Below are 22,624 nucleotides of genomic sequence, written 5' to 3' on the forward strand. Positions count from 1 at the left end.
GATTTGTAACCCAACACCAGCCAAAGTTGATCAATTTGAGCAACACAGCTCTATCTCCTGGATAGCGTGGCAGAGTAGGTGGGTTCATATAAATACAGTTTGCTCCTGAAATCTCTCCTCCACCTAGCTAGCTGTCAGGGGAGAACTCTGTCAGCCCCTGCTTACATTTTAAAACTTCCTAGCTCAATGCTGTTGACTTGGACTGATATATTTATGAAGCTTTTAATTCCAAATGTATGGTTGACAACCACTAACAAGTTTATTCATACAAGTTAGAGAATTGGTTCATGAGTAGTAGATTGTGAAACAGAAAAGCAAGATATGTGGGGGGGTAGCTAATTTTCATTTCAACTTCTGTTAGTGCCTATCTAATGCTTCAGTCACTTTGCACACTGCAAACCGCACAGTAATAAAATATTACATATTAAAAGACTATATAATGTAATCAAATGCCTACCTGCTAAATTAATAAAATAATAATGCATCCCACAGCTAATCATGCTTTCCAGCCTCCTACCCACAATGCCTTCAATACAAGTTGCAAGTGCTGCTCAAGAGCAGGCGTGAGCATAATGTTTCCTATATTGAACAAGTGTCTACTCTCATCTGAACCACTATGTCTAATGATGAAACCCTCCTGCGTTAGGGAAGGTGTAGTGGATGCTAAAAAGGTCCAGAGGAAGGCAATGACAAGGGCTTAGGTATACGGGAAAGTTAATGTGGTGTTGTGAGCTGGCTTAAACTTGATGGATTGAGTTAAAAACTTGTGGCAATTGATGGGTGTCTGGTGTGAACGTTTGCTTCACATCATTGTAAAGCTGAGTTAATCACAAGCCCCCACCTTAGACAAAAGGAGTATGTGAACCCACGCACACGCTTTGGATTGTGTGGGTAGAAGGTTGGGGTTTTTTTTTTTTTTTGGTCTGAGTATTGTTTTAGAAAAGTGTGTGGAGGTGAGAGAGAGAAGGCAGAACACAGACACAAAGAGCAACCGAGACAGCCTAAAGAAAGCCACACAGGCGCCTGTATGCTGGGTGAAGCCACAAGGGAGAATTTTGAGTCTGATCCTAGGCAAAGAAGCTACCCCTTGTTCTTGGTTCCTCCTGTGTTCAGAGAAGCAGGATTTTGTACATTCTTTGTAAATTAACAAGAGTGCATCAAAGAAAATACCAGGCTCCATCAATTTTTCTTCCCAGCTGGAACATCCTCAGGGCCCTGAACTTTGACTAGTCACTTGGATCAAAAAGGGGTAACAGTATGATGAGAGATAACAACTAGGATATTTACCAGGGAAAGGACAAGAATCAGAGGAGACTAAACTGAAGTATTCAGGATTCTGAAGACTAAAAAGTGACTAGGCCTTCCCTATGTTATTCTGTCTTCCTAATTCAAGAAGTGTGGTCTTTTGATTAAATAAATGGCCACTAAAGCTAGACAATCTAAACAGAAATACTTCATCAAACAACATGCAATCTGTGGACTTCACTGCCACAGGAGGTCATGGAGTTAACTACGTTAGCTGGATTTCTAAAACGTTGGGCTAACTTTATGTTCATGACTAACATTTTATGCTGCAGTTCTATGTATGCTAAACTAAGGGAATCCTATCTTGTGATTCAAGGTGTAAGCTGATTGCTACAAGGGTGAGAGGCTTCTTGCTGTGTGAAGCAGGGGACAATTGACAGGATACAATTTTTTTCCCCCCTTCCTCTGAAGCAACACAAGCAGGATTCTGGACTTGATGACTGAAAGGTCTGATAAATCCCATGGTTCTAATTATGTGTTAATTTGTTTTAGTGAGTGAGCTGCAATAATGTCAAACTAATGCAGAAAAAACAAACACTTGCAATAATATAAATGGATTTTTTCCAATCTCCCCCCACTTTTCAAATATAATTAAAATGATGAGGCATATTAAAAAAAAAAATCAATCTCTACAGCCAGAAAGAAACAATCCCCTTCAGGTATCTGGGAAAAAACTCTTGAGGGAAAAATGTAATAAACACAACTTGACAAACACCATCAATAAATTTTAGTGACATAAGGAACTCGTAATTAAACTGATTCAAATGTATGAACACTGAATTATATAGTGCTATTTATAATTACAGTTGTCCAATTAGAATTAGATTACACGTGTATTGAAAAGTCAGATTGAGAAACTTGTGTGTGTTGAGGGAACATTATTCAGAAAAATTCCTTTTGGACATCTGCAAGGAGACTGGGAAAAAATCCCAGGAGAAACCACTCAAACAAAATATTATACATCAGATAAGAGTGCTGTGAATACTTTAAAAAATGAAAATAAAATTAGCCACATTGATGACAGCTAATTATGACCCTGAACTACTGACTATTATTTCTGCTGGCATGGGGTCACCAGTAGGTATAGAGAGCTCCTTTGTATGCCAGCCTTCTCGACCCAAACACCATTGTCTCCCAGCAGTTTTAGGAATGGGAAGACGTATGCATTGCCCTATGGCAATTTCTGGCTGGCAAATTGCCACTCAGGCAATGCTTCCATTAGCTACTTGACATAAATTAGAACAACTTTCAGGCTGCTGTGATCTATGCAGGCATTAGTGCTGGGCGAGAACCAGCTCTGGTTCAGAGAAACGTGACAAGTCATCTTTTGGATCCTCTTCCTTTGTGCCCTATAGAACCTGGCTACAGCTGAGAGCTGGCTTGTTACCTTTAAAAGCAGTGATATATTTTTCACAGATGGTTTGTATTTATGATCATTTGGAGAAAAATGAAATAGTGATACTTTTCCCTTCAATTTGTTATTGATTTTGCTTCCATTTGGAAGCATCAGAATCAAAGAGCCAGATCCTGAAGCTATACTTATTTACACCAGCTAAGAATCTAGTCTTGATTCTACAGCATGGAAGTGTAAATCTCAAAAATAAACACTGATTTATTCTGCATGAGACTATATTTTGAGTTCTGATATATTTGCAGTAGAACTATAATCATACTTTTGTAAAAATTAGAATTTATCATATTACGTCATTGAATAAATTATTAGATGACACTTTTTTGACTCACTTGATGCAGGGTTATGGTGCTCTCTCTCATCCCTAGGTTCACAGGAAATAGTTCTTCTTAGCCTGAAATCCATTCCTCTCCATAAATGTGGTAAACTGATAGCAGTTGGCCAGACCAAAAATACTTTACAATTAAAATTTACATTAATATAGAGTGAACATGAACAACAAAATAATATACATTCAATTCCATATACACAGCACTGTGCTAGTGGATATGGAGCCTTTGGCCTCTCTGTCAAAATTCTTCTGAACTCAGTCAAAATGCCTCAAAATGGTATTTTGAGCTTCTCTCTTTCACCAATAGAAGTTGGTCCAATAGAAGATATTATCTCACCCATGTTGTCTTTCTAATATCCTGGGAGCAACTTGGCTACAACTTCACTGCATGCTCTGTTTGCGTCTTTTCTCACCCTGGCCCCAACTTTGAGTTAGACAGTCCATATATTTCAGAGAAAACCCAACTGAGGTATCATCTTGTAAAAGTAAATTCTCACAAGGATTACATTTGCATGATAAAAACATATGCATAAAAAACAGTAAAATGTACACTGAAAGTCGGTGCTTTCTCCCTTTAGATTAATACAACAGAACTTCGGAGTTACGAATACCAGAGTTATGAACTGATCAGTCAACCACACACCTCATTTGGAATGGGAAGTATGCAATCAGGCAGCAGCAGAAACCAAAAAAGAAAAGCAAATACAGTACAGAACTGTGTTAAACGTTAACTATTAAATAAATAAAGGGAAAGTTTAAAAAAATATTTGACAAGGTAAGGAAACTGTTTCTGTACTTGTTTCATTTAAGATGGTTAAAAGCAGCATTTTTCTTCTACATAGTAAAGTTTGCAATGTTCAGTTTCAAACTTTTGAAAAAACCATAATGTTTTGTTTAGAGTTACGAACATTTCAGAGTTACAAATAACCTACATTCCCAAAGTGTTTGTATCTGAGGTTCTACTGTATTATGATGCAGCAAGAAGTGTAGTTTATCAATTAAGGCAAAATCCCTGTTCACTGGTATAAATCCAAAGTGACTCTGCTTAAGTTAGGAGACCATGGACCACAAATAGAAACATAAAAAGACTATCCACAATGTAGGTAACATAAATTAGCTTTTATTTACTAACGTTTACAAAAGATGTGTGGTACATACCACGGCTAAAGTTCACCTGGTGCTAAAATATCTCGTCTGTTGGGATATATTGTCTTGAAATGTATTATAAAGAAAAGTATGAAGAAAAACTATATATTTTTTCACATCTTTGTCTCTTCCAGTGGTCGGTTCATGAAGTCTTGAATGGCCTGGTGTAGGGTTATCCATTTATTAACTGAGATTTTCAAAGCAGTAATCCATCTGAAAGAAAGGAAAGACCAAGAACTGCCACTGAATGGGTGTCATATGTGCACTTGGAAGATAAACTTCTCTTGAAATTGTTTTTTATAAATCTGTTGTACTGTCATGTTACTAAAAATGCTAATAATAAGTGGACTGGAGAGGGTGGGAAGGGAAGAATTGGCTGTAAGAGCAACATATCTGAGCACAAGTTTCCAAATTATTTAATAGCTTCTCATTATAAGTCAAATTCTACAACTTTTAGTCTTAGGGACATCAGTGGGAGTTTTTTCTGCACTAAGACTATAGAATGTAGCTTTTAGAAAATGACTTCATAGGCAGTTTTTTAATTATGATGATCAATGTTGGAAGTAATTCATCTGTGAGAACTAGAAGTACCTACTTTTCACTTAGTCTGACCTATCATGAAAGGCACTCAGGTGCTTCCATTTAGTATGACTACTCACACATCCTTATGAGAGATACCATCACAAGGTTCCCTCTTGAACTGCCGCAATTCAGCTTGCTATAACTCCAGTGATGACAATAACAGAAATCATGACTCACATGTGCCAGCATATTTTGCTGCAGTGTGACTAAAACTAATGTTACGGAGAGATGAAAGCAAGCAGGTGAAAACAAAATGGAAAGATGTTAGCAAACGTTCTTGAACCACAGTGTTCTTACTTGCTCTAAGAGTTGGCAAAGAGAAGTGAAACAAAGATCTCAATTTACCGTTTGTTTTCATTTACAGTCTCTGCACATAAGTAGAAGGTTTGAAACTCTTCAGATGGGGGTTTCATTTCAATTACAGATCTCCTGGAGCCAAGTGACTGTTCGCTTACAGTGTAACCTTGCAGGTAAATCCCACCTAGAGAAAGGGAAACAGCACAAATAGAGAGTGGCATGAACCACTCGTTGGTGTAAACTGCATATGTGCCAAGTTCTTTCCTTCTATTTAGCAACGGAAAGGTTTTTACATTCTCTTTTCAGAGACCTAGGCAGTGATGCTTCCAAAAATCATGTAACAGAGAATTAAAATACATATACATAAAAATATTTAGTGAAAAACCATTAATGTCCATTTTTACTTTGAAAAGTGACTGGAGAAATGGCAGTTCCTCAGTTACAATGATTTCCAGATCAAATGTATTCAGTTTACAAGTAAAACAAATATTTGTTTTTCTTACCTGCCAGCCCTGCAATTCAACCTGAGATATGAAAGTCAAACTGAGTTCTTTTAATTTTGCACATCATCACCATCAATGAAGGTTCTACAAATCTTTGGATGAAAAACATTATACCACTGCTAAATATTTTTATTATTACAGTCCAAATTTTGCCCTCGGTTACACCTGTGCTCTCCATGGTGTTGCACAGATGAAACTGATCTGTCCCTTACTGGAACTTAGTAAATAAATTTGTTGCTACATGAAAAGTATTGAAATCCAGCTCAGTGCCTTTTGGCTGTACTGACTGTACAGGGATAATGGAAATAAAAAGCATTAGAAAGATACTTTTGTCACTTATGTCAGCAGATATGAATATGAATACACAAATAGCAGTTCCTTTGAGTAAGAAAATGCCATTTTACATAGCACTTTTAAAACGAAACACGGCACTAGGGCTCTGACTTGAAGTGTCAATAGCAGAGTTATAAAATTAAGACTTAAAATGATTATGGGTGCAAATATTCACAATAGCCTTAACCCATGTTCTACATTCATACACAGAAAATCATGCAGTCAGCTTTTTGAACACACAGTTTTGGGGGCAAACCTCAAAATGTGGATATGTAATTTTGGTCATGAGAATTTAGAAGTTGCTTTTGCAAATGTGGCTCATTTTGTCAAGTACTTTAGACACATCATTTTACCTGCTTTCAAATAATTATTACCTGGTGATGGATCCTGCTTCCACTGAAATCAATGAAAGTGTTACAAGCAGCTTTGATGTGAATAAGATCAGCTGTAAGTAAGGAGTGTACCCCATATATTTCTTTCAGTGTGTTTACTACTGAGCTGTTAACGTGTACAATTCCAACACAGTGCCAGTAATTTATATAATTCCTTTTCATTTGTAGTTGTTCATGCTGGCTGGCATTCAGGTTGGCAGTACCGATGTAAGGATTTCTTAGAAAGAATTTAGCTTGTTATTAAATATGAATTGACAAAAATATATATATTTTGATAGTTTTTGATTTTTATTGTCCCTTTAAATTCAGAAAGAGATGCAAATTTCAAAATTCCAAGCTCCTGCTAGTGGTAGTAATTCCCTTTCTTTGAAGTGTTGCCCAAAGTAGCCAAGACAGTTAACTCTGAAGAGTGGGTGTTACCTATATAACAGCTACGTACTTTTCATGACCTATTCATCTATGCCTCAGTGTCAGCGACTACACTTCCCTAAGAAATAATAACTGTTCAGTTTATGGTTACATGGTGGATAATAGGCTTGAAAGTAATTCTGGGTGACATTTTTCAGACTTTTTAAAATGAAAAATACAGACTTGAGTTGACTGAAACATTTTGCAAATTCATGTTGAATTCACCAAATTGTTTCTCCAATTGAAATACCAAACCCAAACATTCCGTCCCAAAACCTTTCATTTTGACTTTTTAAAACTAAATTTCAATTTGTTGATTTAAAAGGACTTTTCCTTTCAAATTTTACTTTAATTTTACTTTAAAAGATTTTTAAAAATCCTCAAATGAAATGTTTTGTTCAACCCAAAAGGAAATTTTGAGATTTTCAATTTGTTGGAAAATTTTAAAAGTTTTTGTTTCAGGTCAACCTGAACTGTTCAGCCACTGAACTGAAACATAAGTTATTTACAAACTCTACCTTAAATGTCCCAGGAAGATGATTCAAAGTTTATCAAAGTTTGTCTTCCAAATTGTGAGTCCTATATTAATAGTCCTACAGACATCTTATCAGGTATCAGGGAGATACCAGTTAATACAGTGTCAGTGGAAACTGTGTTTGTAAGGTACAATCTGCAATAAGATTGGAACAGTTCAGAAAAGGAGTTAGGGTAGCAAGAGAAGATCCGCTATAATGTCAAAGAAAGCTGGTTTGGTTTATTTTAAAAAATAGTGTATTTAAAGACCAGAAGGGCATGAGGCTGAGAAGTTAGAGCACAGAACTAACCTCCCAAAATACCTGATCACTAATTCTAGTTCTGCTACTGATTCACCGTACGACTTCGGGCAAGTTTCTGTCTCAGTTTTCGACCCCAGAGAGATGTTGTAAGCACTAGTTATTTCATTGTTGTACAACCCTTTGAAGCTAAAGAGTGCTATATTATTATTATTTATTATTAAAGAGTGCTAAAGATTATTATTAAATTATAATACAAAACCTCTTTGTTGATTGAATTGTAACAAATAGTAAAATATTGTCCAATACAACAGCTAAATGTATTTCCCCAATAGGCAGAGGAATGAGAAAAGAGTAGCCAATCAGGCAGGAACGTACAAGGTGAGAGAAATCTGAAGTGTATAGGAAAATCCTACAGAGCTAACAAGTTTGCTCATGTGTGCAGCTAATGACAGTATATATGCAATCATGTTGGGGGCTTGGCCTCATCCCCTAGCAAGCTTACCATTAGGGCCATACATCCAATTAGTGTTGCTACTTATGCTGAAGGGCAGCCTGGTCCCTCAACACATGTAACAGGCAGAGCTCCACCCTCCTCCTCTCTGCAGTGTACCTGAAGCCCTAGTGAAGTGATCTGTCCTTGATCTGAGAGCAACCCTCTTTAGTGCCTCCTACTTCCAACTCCGCAGGACTGGGAGCAGCAAATTTCCTGGCCCTGAGCCTCATCCCCCTTTCTAGGTGACTGCTGCCTCCCTCCCTGCTGCTCCACCTTCTTGAAACACCCCTTCTCCCCAGTGCTGTGCTGGTCCCAAGCACCAGTGCTAGTTCCTGGGACCCAGCTTCCACCCTTACCTTAGGAGTCTTCTATAGGGAACCCCTGATGCCCTTGCTGTCTTGCTGTCTTCAAAGGGTGGCTGAGTGCCCCCCACGCCCCCCAGTCTTGGAGGAGCTGCCAAGGGAAGTCACTACCTTCCCAACTTACAGAATACCATGAGCAGGGTCTGGCCCCATCAGCAGACTGAGCTCAGCTGGCTCTGGCCCTGTTGGCACAGTGGAAGTTCCACTCCCCCAGTGGACAGAGGAGTTTCCCTGCCTACATAATGGGAAATACCATAATCACATGGAAACCTGCTCCAAGCAATAACTCAGGGCAGTTTGCAGCAGAGTGTGCTGTCAGTGGGATGAAGCTAAGGAGCTTGAGCAATTTTTGACCTGCTCTGGCAGGGTGGCTCTTGTCACTAACATTCAGCCAATACTGCTTCACTCTCTAACCTGCCAACCCCAATACGATTTCTGCCAGGAAGGGCAATATTTCACCTTTAGAATAATAAAATACTTGCATTAAAATAGTGTACACTCTTTCATGTTAATATGAATCATTTAAAAACAAAGAGTATCACCTACCTAGGGCATGTGTGGAGCGAATGCCAGCATAAAAATACAAACAGCCATCCTTCAGAATGCAGTAATGCTGAGTCCACACATCTCTGGTTTTGTCCAGTTGGTGGAGGAGACCCAGACACTCTGGGTTTTTGATAGCGAGGGGTGGAAGGCTGGTGTTGTGCAGGGTGACATCTACCCATACATGTTTCTGTAAAGTTAACACAAAATAGTTTCATGAGGAGCATGCTTTTATTCTGCAAAGGCATTAGCCCCAAATCCCCTGTTCTAAAAATAGCTTTTATTGCTACTGTGATTTGGAACTCAAGGGTTCTGGAAACGCAATTAACAAGCATATATTTTATAGCAACTACTCATCGTCTTCTCATTCCTTCTTAAAGGAATTCTTTGTCTTTTTCTACACATATTCTATACTTCAATTTTTGTTGGTATTAACAAGAATGCACCAAAACTGTACTAAGAGGACTATCATGCTAGCTGTTTTAGAAGTTGCCTGACTTCATTTCTCCTTATTTATTACTTCAGTACTCACTGTTGCCAAAGATAGAACTAACAATCATGTTCTGTCCTCAGATTCTTTCACATCAACAGGAGTTGCATAGAAGTATCTGAGAACAGAATATGGCAATGAGACTTGGATGAATTATGACCATGTGCTAGATGTCTGTGGTTGGCCTTCCAATTCCATTCTAGAAGATGGAATCTTTTTGGCTAGTCAGGGATTTCTGTAGAGCCATTTCTAGAAGATGTAAAAGTCCAGGTGCTAATATTATAGAACAGGCCACAGAAAGATAGCAGAGCTAGTAAAAATCAGGAGGAAATACACAAAAGGTCTTTTAGTACAGCTGAACTGCCTACAATGAGTTTAAACAGGAACCGTGTAATTTCCCTCCTTTTTTTTACTTCTAAAGGACATCTGGATCCAAACTTCTACATCTAAACCTAACATGCTTTGTTTATCTGCAATTTTTAATGTTGCGTCAACTTATGTCATTGTCATCTGAAGTCCTTGGGGAGAGTGTCTGCAATATTGGTAGCATCCTGCTCTGTTACTGTAGGGGTTTTCTTTTTCATTCAATTATTTCTTCCTAATCCTTGGCAAGCCAGAGAGAGAGAAAAGAGTTGATCCTATATAGCTAGCTATATTCTTTACTGTGAAATGGAAACCTCCTAGAGCTTACTGCAGCAGAGTGCAATAGATAAATGTAGTGTTACACCGTGCATTAGTGGAATAGATATCCCCATCTAGGTTCATTAGGAGGACATAGCGTCAGTGTATTAGTGTGTTGAGCCATTGCATTTGAGAAGAATTATTACAGCCTGTAATATTCTTTTGCTGGTGGTTCTAAAAATTCAGTTACAGCACCTTGAGTAGCATTTCAGACAATGCAACAAAAAGCTTCTCTGCTAAAATGAAAAATGAATGCAAAGTTCATTTAAAAAAATGGGAGAAAGCAATTAGCTGAAAACAATACTTACTAATGAAACAAGTTGTACAATGAAATCAGTATATAACCCTCCTACCCCAAAAGGGCTATTGTCTGCTCAGAGACAAAGCTAAAAAAAGTCAAATCAATCAAAATAAGCACCCAGTAACTTAGAAAACAGGTCCATAAATGGCTAATTATGCTGTTAGTGGCTGAATCAAAATAAGATCTTTCTATTGCAAGAGATAAGATGGACATTGATAGCTTAAAGCCTTTTTTATTATGATGTTTCCTATCAAACTAAAGTAAGATTATTACTTTTTTTATTTTAAGTACTTTTTGGCTTGTTTTCTAACCTATGTTTATTTTTTATTTCATTGGTTTTGGTGCATAATTATAATTTTTTGTATTAATTTAATTTACTTTGTTTTCAGGCCCAGTTATTAATTTGCATTCACACTCTCAGGTCAGATTTATTTGGCCCCAAATGTAGGTTTTGTAATAATAAGCTCCTATAAAATCTGAAACCAATAGAAATGTTTCTATTGTTGATTTTATTCTAATGGAAATAATGTAAAAAGAAACGACTAAACATTTCCCTTGAATGTTTGCAAAGCCATCCCTGTAGCACACTGATTGGAAAAATGACTCTTATGGAGAAATGGACTATAATCTAAAGCCTAACTAACTAATTTAAACTGCGAAAAATAAACAGCATGAATATTGAAAAGTAAATTAGATTTTTATAAATTCTTCCCTTTTTACTGATTTAGGATGTAGTTTTTAACCTAAATAAGAAAATTGTTTTAACATTTTGATTTATTTTCTTGACAATGTCCTTTTAAAGACATTTAGATTTTTACCCCAGGCTTGACCCCCATCTTTGAATGATCTCTGCTAAGGCTCAAGCCCAGAGAACGAACAAAGGCTCAAAATCTACCCTTATTTAAAGGGATACTATCAAGATAAATATAATTTTTTAAAAGCTTGAATGTCTCTGTAGTGGAAGAAGGTAGGAATTGGCAAAGGTGGCTTCAACAAGTCTTTGCAGCTCCTGGATCTTGGGAGTGGTCAGGAACTGTTTGCTGTAAATTGTGTTAAGAGTACATAGCTATATAACCAGATAGAAAAAGGAATTGAGGCGTATCATATAATTTACTCTACTTCATCTTTTTACACTTCTGAAAATAACAAACAAAACAAACAACCAAGCGCATGCGCGCACACACAACACCAACCAAGCAAACTTTGTTGTCAATGCATTCTGTCTGCTCTGACAGTGGATGCTAGAATGGCCTAAAATGAGTCAGATGGCTTATAGTTACATCAGATTTCTTTAATCAGTTTAAACCATTGGTGGCAGCAGACGGAACATTGATATGACATCAATCACGCACCCTTTTCCTTGTCCAAGATCCTGATGCAGACACTTAGAGAGGTGGCAACAATTTCTAATATAGCTCCACACCACATAATGATTCCCACTCCACTGAGGAAATCCTCAGGAAGCTGATGTGCTGAGACCACAGGCAATGCTGTTTCAATTGTTCTCCCCTATCTATCTATATTGTACCATCTGTTGTCCTTTATCTCATACTACATTGTAAATTCTCTGGGGCAGGGACTTTTATTGTTTTGTGTTTGTACAGCACGTAACACAGTGGGGTCTGGTCACATGACTGGGGCTCCTAGGTGCTATGGTAATACATATAACAAGAACAGCATTTAATTAATTATATACCAGACATACGACCCTTTTGCAATTATTGACAGGTATGATTCAAAGAGAGTAATGAGAGGGCAATTTTCACAATTAAAAACCTGAGGATAAGATTGCCAGTCTCACAATACATCTCCTGGCCCAACTTTGGGATAAATCAAAGCAAGCAGCAAGGAAGGTTATATGGCAAACATTTACAACCCCCTTCTGTGTTTCGCAAAAAAGCCTGCTAAATATAAAGATTCTGCCCTTAATTATGTACCCACCGCTCCCATGGAAGTCAACGAGAGCTTTGTGCATAACTGAGGGAAGACTTTGGTCCTTAGCATGTGTGTGGTGCTGTATATTTTAAGAGTTTTGTGCAAATGGCATAGAATCAAAGAACTGGAAGGGACCTAGAGAGTCATCTAGTCCAGTCCCCTGCACTCAAGGCAGGACTAAGTATTATCTAGACCAGTGCTTCTCAAACTATCTGGTGTGGGGGACCGGCAATGTTTTTTTCCAATGTGCACGCAGACTGGCAGCCCATGGCTTAAGTAGCGCTGATCTAGACCATCCCTGACAAGTGTTTGTCTAACCTGCTCTTAAAAATCTCCAATGATGGAGATTCCATAACTTTCGTAGGCAATTTATTCCAGTGCTTAACCACCCTGACAGTTAAGAAGTTTTTCCTAATATCCAACTGAAATCTCTCTTGCTGCAATCTAAGTCCATTGCTTCTTGTCTTATCCTCAGAGTTTAAGAAAAAACAATTTTTCTTCCTTCTCCTTGTAACAACCTTTTACATACTTGAAAACTGTTATGTCTCCTCTCAGTCTTCTCTTTTCCAGACTGAACAAACTCAATTTTTTCAATCTTCCTTCATAGGCCTTCTAGACCCTTAATCTTCTTTGTTGCTCTTCTCTGGACTATCTCCAATTTGTCCACATCCTTCCTGAAATGTGGTGCCCAGAATGGACAATACTCCAGGTGAGGCCTAATCAGAGTGAAGTAGAACGGAAGAATTTCTCCTAATGTCTTGCTTACAACACACCTGCGAATACATCCCAGAATGATGTTTGCTTCTTTTTGCAACAGTGTTACACTGTTGACTCATATTTAGCTTGTGTTCCACTGTGACTCCCAGATCCCTTTCTGCAGTACTCCTTCCTAGGCAGTCATTTCACATTTTGTATGTGTGTAACTGACTGTTCCTTCCTAAATGGAGTACTTTGCATTTGTTCTTATTGAATTTCATCCTATTTACTTCAGACCATTTCTCCAGTTTGTCCAGATCATTTTGAATTTTAATCCCATCCTCCAAAGCACTTGCAACCCCTCCCAGCTTGGTATCTTTTTAAGTTTATCTTTAATCTTTATAATCAGCTGAAAACTTTATAAGTGTACTCTCTATGCCATTATCTAAATCATTGATGAAGTGAACAGAATCAGACCCAGAACTGATCCCTGTGGGACCCCACTCATTATGCTCTTCCAGCATGACTCTGAACCACTGATAACTACTCTCTGGGAATGGTTTTCCAAGGACCATTATAAGGACCAAAGTCTGCCCTCAGTTTTGCACCCACCTTATAGTAGCTCCATCTAGGTTGTATTTCCCTAGTTTATTTATGAGAAGGTCATGCGGGACAGTATCAAAAGCTTTACCAAAAATCAAGATGTACCACATCTACTGCATCTACCGCTTCGCCCCCTATCCACAAGGTTTGTTACCCTGTCAAAGAAATGTATCAGGTTGGTTTGTTTTTGACAAATCCATGCTAATAGCTCAGATACGTCCTCAGTCAGCTCCTTGAGTATTCTAGGATGCATTTCATCAGGCCCTGGTGACCTGAAAATATCTAATTTGTCCAAGTAATTTTTAACTTGTTCTTTCCCTATTTTAGCCTCTTCTGATCCTACCTCATTTTCACTGGCATTCACTACAACCAATTTTATAAAATTCTGAGACAGAAGTGTAACGGACACCATTCCACAGATGGGGAACCTGAAACCCAGAGAGATTGAGTTGCTTGGAGCCCCCATTGTGTCAAAGAGAGGAATATCACTCAGGAGGTCCTGTTTCCTAATCTTGTGCTCAATTCACTAGATTAGTTTGCCACCCAAATAATAAAGCATTACCTGATGGACAGGATGCACAGCTTTATCCATAGCCTCCAGCCACCTACAAAATGCCAAAAGAAAAAAAAGAACAACTTGGCTTGGTACAATGGAATAAATATGCTTCACAGAGTCTTTTCGTTTGCTGATATGGACATCTTTCAAAGACATGTGCAACATTGAGGACCATCCTAAGGCTTGAAATTATATAACTATATATCCACACACACACAGGCTTAGAGCGTTATTTACAAGATGACACTTCTAACTAGCTGCAGAAATAATTTTTCAGCAACAGACTAGAATTATTATAAGTGCAGCAATGTTACAGAAAATGGATTCTTTTTAATACAGTTTATCTGTAGACAAATTAACAATACTTTCTGTTTCTTTTGTTACTAGACTGGGTAAGAGTTGGAGGTAAACTTAAAATACTATAAGAAACTGGGTATTTTAAAACAAAGGAGACTGCTAACATCCTAACTGCTCTGACAATGGATGCTAGATTGTCCTAAAATGAGTCAGGCTGTCTGAAAGTGTTGCTTAAAAGAAACATTACTTACATGCTGTTTTTTTAAAAACAGTTTAAAACCTTGGGTGGCAGTAGAAGGAAAGCAGTAGATTTCAAAAGCTCCCTAAGATTATGCAAAAAGAAAAGGAGTACTTGTGGCACCTTAGAGACTAACACATTTATTAGAGCATAAGCTTTCGTGAGCTACAGCTCACTTCATCGGATGCATTTGGTGGAAAAAACAGAGGAGAGATTTATGTACACACACAGAGAACATGAAACAATGGGTTTATCATACACACTGTAAGGAGAGTGATCACTTAAGATAAGCCATCACCAGCAGCAGGGGGGGAAAGGAGGAAAACTTTTCATGGTGACAAGCAAGGTAGACTAATTCCAGCAGTTAACAAGAATATCAGAGGAACAGTGGGGGGTGGGGTGGGGGGGAGAAATACCATGGGGAAATAGTTTTACTTTGTGTAATGACTCATCCATTCCCAGTCTCTATTCAAGCCTAAGTTAATTGTATCCAGTTTGCAAATTAATTCCAATTCAGCAGTCTCTCGTTGGAGTCTGTTTTTGAAGCTTTTTTGTTGAAGGATAGCCACTCTTAGGTCTGTAATCGAGTGACCAGAGAGATTGAAGTATTCTCCAACTGGTTTTTGAATGTTATAATTCTTGACGTCTGATTTGTGTCCATTCATTCTTTTACGTAGAGACTGTCCAGTTTGGCCAATGTACATGGCAGAGGGGCATTGTTGGCACATGATGGCATATATCACATTGGTAGATGCGCAGGTGAACGAGCCTCTGATAGTGTGGCTGATGTGATTAGGCCCTATGATGGTATCCCCTGAATAGATATGTGGACAGAGTTGGCAACGGGCTTTGTTGCAAGGATAGGTTCCTGGGTTAGTGGTTCTGTTGTGTGGTGTGTGGTTGCTGGTGAGTATTTGCTTCAAATTGGGGGGCTGTCTGTAAGCAAGGACTGGCCTGTCTCCCAAGATCTGTCAGCTGCTACTCTGAACCCTAAGATTATGTCTATGCTGCAACTGGGAGTGTCCAAGCTCCAGCAGACAGACACATGCTAGCTCTGTTTGAGCTAGTGCATTAAAAACAGCAATGTGGCCGGGAGCAGCATGGACAGTACATCCCCGGAGGAGACTGGGTGGGCTAGCCTGAGCCGCTGTCCTTGCTACCCCCAGCCATACTGCTCCTTGAAGTGGGAAGCACTCTCCCAGCTACTATGTAGACAATATTCCTTAATTGAGAGCCAAAACGAATGCTATGGGCAATGAGATCCAACAGACTCTTTTAAGTGGGTTAAAAGTTTTAAAATGGGGTAAAAAACAGAATGTGACAGGGCAAGCAGAGGGGAGGGTAAGGAAGGGACTGTGCTCTTTTTCAGTGCTCTGCTGGCCAAAACATTGAGTGAAATTATACTTGGGTGTGAAATTATGTATAAACAAGTAAAAATCCATGAGAGGCTTTACAATTCCATTTAAGTAGTGGGATGAGGATATGGGGGTAAGTGTGTGTGGGGGGGATAGGAGGGAGTGGGGTGGTGGTGGTGATTCTCTCTTAAGGTCACAAAAATCAGGCATGTTTTCACCCAGGAAAATCCTAAGTGGCACGAGGACATTATTTGTTCTGAAAACCTGTAGAAAGCTGAAAAATAATTTTTGGGACCTTTCAAAATCAAACCCTCACTCCTATAGGTGAGTGACAGGTGTCTTTTAGAGATATTTTTGCACAAAACACCACCACAAGCTTTAGAAAAAACAGTAATATAAATGATTGTTTACCTCTTCATCTCTTGGTTTGAAGTTGCACAAAAGTAGAAAATCTTGTTTCCGGTTTGAGGCATGCATTTAAACACGAATGGTTTACCCAGGCTGCTGTCAACACCAATTTCCGCACCTTCTAATTTTGTTACATCTAGAGGTTTGCACTTTCCTTCATCCTGTAATTGATGAGATAAAGGTGAAGGAAGCTTTGCCATGTCTTCAGAGCACAATCATGGGGAATTTAACTGTTTCCTGAAATATGAAAACTGTCACTTTCCAAAGGTCTGGGATAAACTAACAAAGACATTTCCAAAGGCACAAATAGGAGTTTGGTGCCAAACTGACATTTGTGCCTCTGAAAATATTCTCCTAATTTTCATTTATTGTGGCAGCTGGAGGCTCCAGAAAACCTCCTCTCCCTGTAGATTCACTCAAGACAAAATTTTCAAACATTGCCTCTAAATTTGCCCCTGCAATTTTGCTCTCGCAACCATTTTTGCTTCAGCAAAATGTGTTCGCACATCTTCCAACTTTTGGGGGCACAACAGTAATTTTCAAAAGCATCTTCATGGGTGATTTAGGAGCACAAGGCTCTTTGAAAGCCAGTGTGGCTTGTCCCTTACCTTATTTCTGCATCTTTGAAACTCTAACTGTGCAGATCTGAGGTACCAAATTCTTGCACTCTCAAAATCGTGTGCATAAATTAAAAGGCTAGATTGCAGTGCTTTTGAAAATATGGCCGTTAATGTCAATCTCTAAGTCAGTAGTTTTCCCCATTAGCATCAGACAACTTTCAAGAGAGCCCATTTCAAAGTCTTTTGGAAAGTGTTTTAAACTGCTTTGCTTTTTAACTATTACTGGAGCACTGGCAATTGCATCAGATTTGCCAGCGGCAAAATGGAAGCTGACCGTTACTTTTGGGAAACATGGGCAGCATTAGTGCTATTAGCATAATGCTCAAATAATGGGATTTTATAAACTAAAAATGCAGGAATTATGAAATTGCATGACCTTTATCAATAAGGGACAATACTTCAAAAACCACAGAAAGTGCTTATGTTGCATCTGAAAAATATAACAAATTCTGGCATGCACGAAGTATCCAGCTGAGTGTGTAAAATGAATATTTGTGCATGTAATAACCTCTAGGGAAATGTGATTACTCATTTGCACCTGTGCATGCCTTTTTCTGCAGGAGTAAAATAACCACCTAATTTTGAAAAGTAGAATCTAAAAGCACACCCGTAAGCACATTTCCTAAATCCTTGTGCTTTTTTCCCCTCTTTCATAGCAACCAAAGTCAAAGCTAGTACAATATCTGAAAGGCATTCCCAACAGTCAGTGCTTTGTGACCTACTTTATAAGTAATACTTTCAATCATAAAAACACATTGAAATATCAGAATAAATGAACGATGTGTTCAGGCTCCAAACCTTGCTCCTGAATAAGCAGTCTTTGAACAAGGAGTTCCGCAGGAGTAAAGGTGATGGAATTCTAACTTCAGCTCATGGTTTGTGTTCCCTGCTCCAGCCCACAGGCTAATGGCCTGAACAACTGCTGTGGTAGTAGGGGATAGGCCACAGGACCCATACAATGGCAGATTCATATCATCCCTCCTCCAACTCCTTTTCTGTGCTCACATAGTGAGCCCATGCAGATCTCCTTCTGCTCTCAGGTGTACGTCCCCTTTTATGGACCCTCGATGGCTGACTTCCAACCAATCATTTTCATTCCCTTTCAACCTTATGTGCTCATAAAGTGGGTTGGTCAGATCTGGGGTTTACATTTCAAAATAAGATCAAATGTCCTTTATTTGTTACCTCCTAGTTCTGTTTTTGATTAGCCTGAGTTTCGAGGGAACTGTTTCTCCAGAAAAGGAAAGCATTTAGCAAAGTGTGTCAGTCAATAAAAGCAAAATCTTATTTGAGTCTTAGAAAGAGACCAGTGAAAAAGATGGACGTGTATATCTAACACTTCATTGAATTAATTGGTCAGTAATATAGAGTGCACAGCTACATGTTCTCGAACCAGCCCAATTTTATTTGGTGTAAACACATCCAGCGAGTAAATGACATGCAGCGCATTTTAAAGTGATTTGCTATGATCAAAGGATTTTGTTTGAATAGAGTCAAATTTACTATTCTAGTTAAGCTGCTTTGTGTAAGAAAAAGAAAGAACTGGAGAGCCATATGAGCACATTTCATTCCATCTGCAGCAAGTGAACTCAAAATCAAGAAAAGGGATAAAAAATAAAAGATTAAAAATAAGCTATTCAAGAGAAGGCAAATCCTGAGGAGATGGTGCAAAAATAACTTTACAGAGAAAGAAATTGAGTCCTAGAAAAGGAAATATGAAAGGGAATCTGAAATGCAGCCAAAAAATTAAACAGCATTAGAAAAAGTGAAAGTGAGGGATTGGGTGGCTCAGGAGACTAGCAATGGGAAATGTAGGCAGCCATCTCCAGATCACTGGATCAGATTTGGCTTAGCAGCAATTGGAAAGTACCTTTGCCTGTTATCTCCTCCTATGTATCCTCCCATTTTCTGAAATTCAACATGTCAGAAACTGAACTCTTCTTTTCTCCTAAACCATCACCCTTCCCCTCTTTCCCACTGTAGATGACAACTCCCTGTCACTCAAGTTCTCCACCCTGGGGTCAGCTTTGACTTCTCCCTATTTTTCTTCAACTTCCGGAGTCTCTCGCTGACTCCTGTTGCTGCTCCCTGTATAACATCTCTAAAAGCAGCCCCTTCTTCTTCGCCTTTGCTGCCTAAAATTCGGATTTGAATCTCAATAATTTCTTGGCTGTAGCCTTCTCCTTTCTAGCCTCCTTTTCTCTCTCCTCTATAGGGTGGGGCACACTTGCTGGGAGAGCATGAGACTTACTTTTCCTGTCAATAAATAGAAGACTTTAGTCTCCGGAGCTGTATGCGTGGCACCTTTCACAAATATTAATTTAATGAAAAAATACTTATTTTTTGAAAACAATAGACATCTAAAAAGAGGAATAAATCTTAGTGAGAGGAAAAATACCTGAGACAGGCCAAGAAAAAAGAAAAGAGTGAAAAAGTGATTCCAGTTTTCAATCTCCCATGTATACCACATATGAACCATAGTGCAGCCATCCATGGATACAGACAGGCAGTTTTGTTGCTATATGAACACTAATATGATTAATTTTCAAGTCCAGTTTGGGTCCTTTTGCTGCTGTTTTTCATCAGGCCTCTGTGTAGCATCAGCAAAAGTTAACTAATGAAAACACTGTTGACTGTTTACATTTCCTGTAAGGGTCAACTGCAGGGTGCCTTACCTCATAAGAAGTAATCAGCATTTTACAAGATCAAACCCCATAGGAGGAACAATCAATGGGCAGAGTTTGAGACTATCTGAATCAGGATAAGTTATGTATCCATGTGTGTGACTAGGTCTCTGGGTAAGATCATGCAACCTGCTGGTCTACCAAATGCAACTTATGCATCACATCAGTGAACAGTATTTTTTTATTTATCAATGAGAGGAATTCAGAAGAAATGGAGGAGACTCAGGAGTAAGTAGCCTTTTAAATGTAAATTGAGAAATATGTCCTGTAGCAGTGGGAGGCATGAAAGGTGCACAGAAGAAATCAGATTGTATGCTGTCTGGAAATAATGTGGCAGCTCCCTGATTGTGATGATAAAGCTCTGAGCAAGAATGAAGAACAAATACAAGTGGTATCTCTACAAGCAATGGCTCAGTCCTAAATCTATTTATAGCTAAGCCTTTTATACGAAGAGCTTAGGCTTAGCAATGAATACCGAGGCCTGTATAAGAGAACAAAGGACTGGATCTTTGTCAGACTGAAATGCTGTGAAAGGTCCACACACAGTAGGCAGAAGATTTCTTTCTTGTTACAGTAATTGGAATCTGAATATACCAAAAGAAATTAGGATAATTTAAAAGGACTCTCTCTCTCTCTCATTCTGATGCTATATTGCGTGCGTGTGCAATCAACAGAGAGCATGTACCATATTGTCTGATTTTCAGATTTCTACAATTGTACTAAGCTGTCATCTCTGTAGTGCACAGTCCCAAAATGTAGAGGCGAGGTGGAGGCTGATTTGGCACTTTGGAAAGTAGAGGGCTACCTACGTTAAAGCTACCTGAAAATTGCTCTGTCCAATTAGGAGATGTTTTCACTTTATTATTCCTAATTATCCCCTGTTCTGTACAGCATGGGAGTGAAGTGATGTGTCAAACTCAGATATGAACAAAACAGAAGAAAGGAGACCTGCATCCATCTGGTCAGAGGCATGTGTCTGTCTGTGTGTAAATGTTGTTAATATTAAGCATTGTTTGGACCTAAAAGAAACAGAAATTTGATGCTTTCATGGTATTCTGAACAAGAAAGATGTTGGGCAAATCTACTAACACATTGGGGCATCCCCTAATAAAGGCAGTTGCACACTGGCTAGCAACAACCATCCAAGAAACAAAGCAAAACTATTCCACTGAAGAAACCACCATGAATGAGGGAGAGACCTAGATTAGGAACCTCTCGGTTGGAACTGATGCTCTATAACTATCTATGTGGCATCTAGCTGCCACAGAGTTCAATGCATTAAATATATCTTATGTAGAGAAGAGAAGATCGATTGAACTATTCAGATGGATTGGCACAGGTTCTGTAATAGAGACAGACATGATACAACATCTCTCATTCAGGCGAGGTGATATAATACTTGTTTATTAGACTGGGCTCTAATCACCTTTATTGGCTGGAAGGAGATTCTGTTGTTGTGAAATGCACAATCCATTCTTTCCTCTCTCCCCTCAATACTCAAGCTGTCACGCAGTCACCCTGTACCTCAGGGCTTCCTACAAGCACTGAACCTGGGAGCCTACAAAATGCAGTTTTTTTTAAACTGTGCTATATATAAGCATGGTGACTGATACAAAGTGTATTGTCTTCTCCTTCACTGAGATACTGGGAGTACAGAGACACTCCTTAGTTAAGGCAGCAGTGTGCCTATTGCAGGTTTCTCTGCAGGTAGCATGTTTCAGAGTATTATAACTGTGAAAGAAATATATGGAAGGCCAGAATTGTGAGACTTGGGCTGCATGTGCTGGAGGATCTAAATGGAAGAGTGGTATCAGTTTTTATTCCTCTGTTTCCATCTTCACTCATGTCCAGGCCCTCCATAGATCATAAAATTATAGAAATGTAGGGCTCAAGAAGTCATCTAATCCAACCCTCCACACCGAGGCAAGATTAAATATACTTAGATCATCCCTAATAGCATGGGTGCTGGGGGTGCTGCAGCATCCCCTGGCTTGAAGTGGTTTCCATCAGATACATGGTTTATAATTTGTTTCAATGGCTCTCAGCATCTCCAATATAAAAATTGTTCCAGCACCCCGGTCTAACAGGTGTCTGTTCAATCTGTTCTTAAAACTCTCCACTGACAGAGATTCCACAACCTCTGTAGGTAATCTGTTCCACAGCTGAACAATCCTTATAGTTACATTTTTTCCAAATATCAAATCTGAATCTCCCTTGCTGCAAACTAAGCCAATTACCTCTTTTCCTACCCATGCCACTTCTGTCTTTACATCATCTCCAAAATTTATTCCATTCCCAGCCAAGACATTAATCCATGTTTTGGTAATTTCCTAGCCTAATTACAGAAGCCTCCTTCTCTCCACCATCCATTCTGTCAATTTTCTCACCTCCAGGCCATCCAAAATGTTGCCATCAACATCATCTTCCTTATTTTAAAAAGTATGATTACAAAGTTCCACACCATTCTCAACTGGTGGAATTGAGAAAGCAGATGGAATAAATAAAAATGTAATAAAAGTATGAGCAACTGAAGGGCACTAACTCAATCTAGACTATAATTTAGGTGGTCTGTAATTTCTGGAAATGCCAATTAGTTTCTTTTGGAGACACACATAAATGCCATACTTTCACATTTGAGGATGGTCATCTTTGTAGCTCCCCATATACTACAGTCTGAATTACTTTTAGTTCAGTCTCCATTTCAATTACCTGCCTGTGTCTCTCTCGCTCTCTTCTTGTCCTATATGTGCTTATGCTAAAGCTCTAGGCAGTAAATATTAAGGACAAGACATTAATATCAAGACATTATAGATTAGTGTTTTAAGTTTTTCTTTTTTTATGAATACATGTTTTTTGTTGGTTTCTCAAAATCCTATGA

The 22,624-nt window shown here is 38.7% G+C and overlaps 1 protein-coding gene across 2 annotated transcripts in view; it reads right to left on the reverse strand.

The window, feature by feature from the left end:
• Nucleotides 1–4,157: 4,157 nt before the first annotated feature.
• LOC119855859 overlaps nucleotides 4,158–22,624 on the reverse strand; it is a 62,564-nt gene continuing 44,097 nt past the window's right edge. For both annotated transcript variants that reach the window (XM_038402699.2, XM_043514162.1), the window contains 5 exons: nucleotides 16,446–16,603; nucleotides 14,151–14,193; nucleotides 8,886–9,072; nucleotides 5,121–5,256; nucleotides 4,158–4,406 (listed from right to left, as the gene is read on the reverse strand). In XM_038402699.2, the coding sequence (XP_038258627.1) occupies nucleotides 4,307–4,406; nucleotides 5,121–5,256; nucleotides 8,886–9,072; nucleotides 14,151–14,193; nucleotides 16,446–16,603 (624 nt within the window). In that variant the 3' untranslated portion in view covers nucleotides 4,158–4,306. The remainder of the gene's footprint in view (nucleotides 4,407–5,120; nucleotides 5,257–8,885; nucleotides 9,073–14,150; nucleotides 14,194–16,445; nucleotides 16,604–22,624) is intronic.

Source organism: Dermochelys coriacea, chromosome 5, assembly GCF_009764565.3.
Source record: "Dermochelys coriacea isolate rDerCor1 chromosome 5, rDerCor1.pri.v4, whole genome shotgun sequence".
NCBI classification, from domain to species: Eukaryota; Metazoa; Chordata; order Testudines; family Dermochelyidae; genus Dermochelys; species Dermochelys coriacea.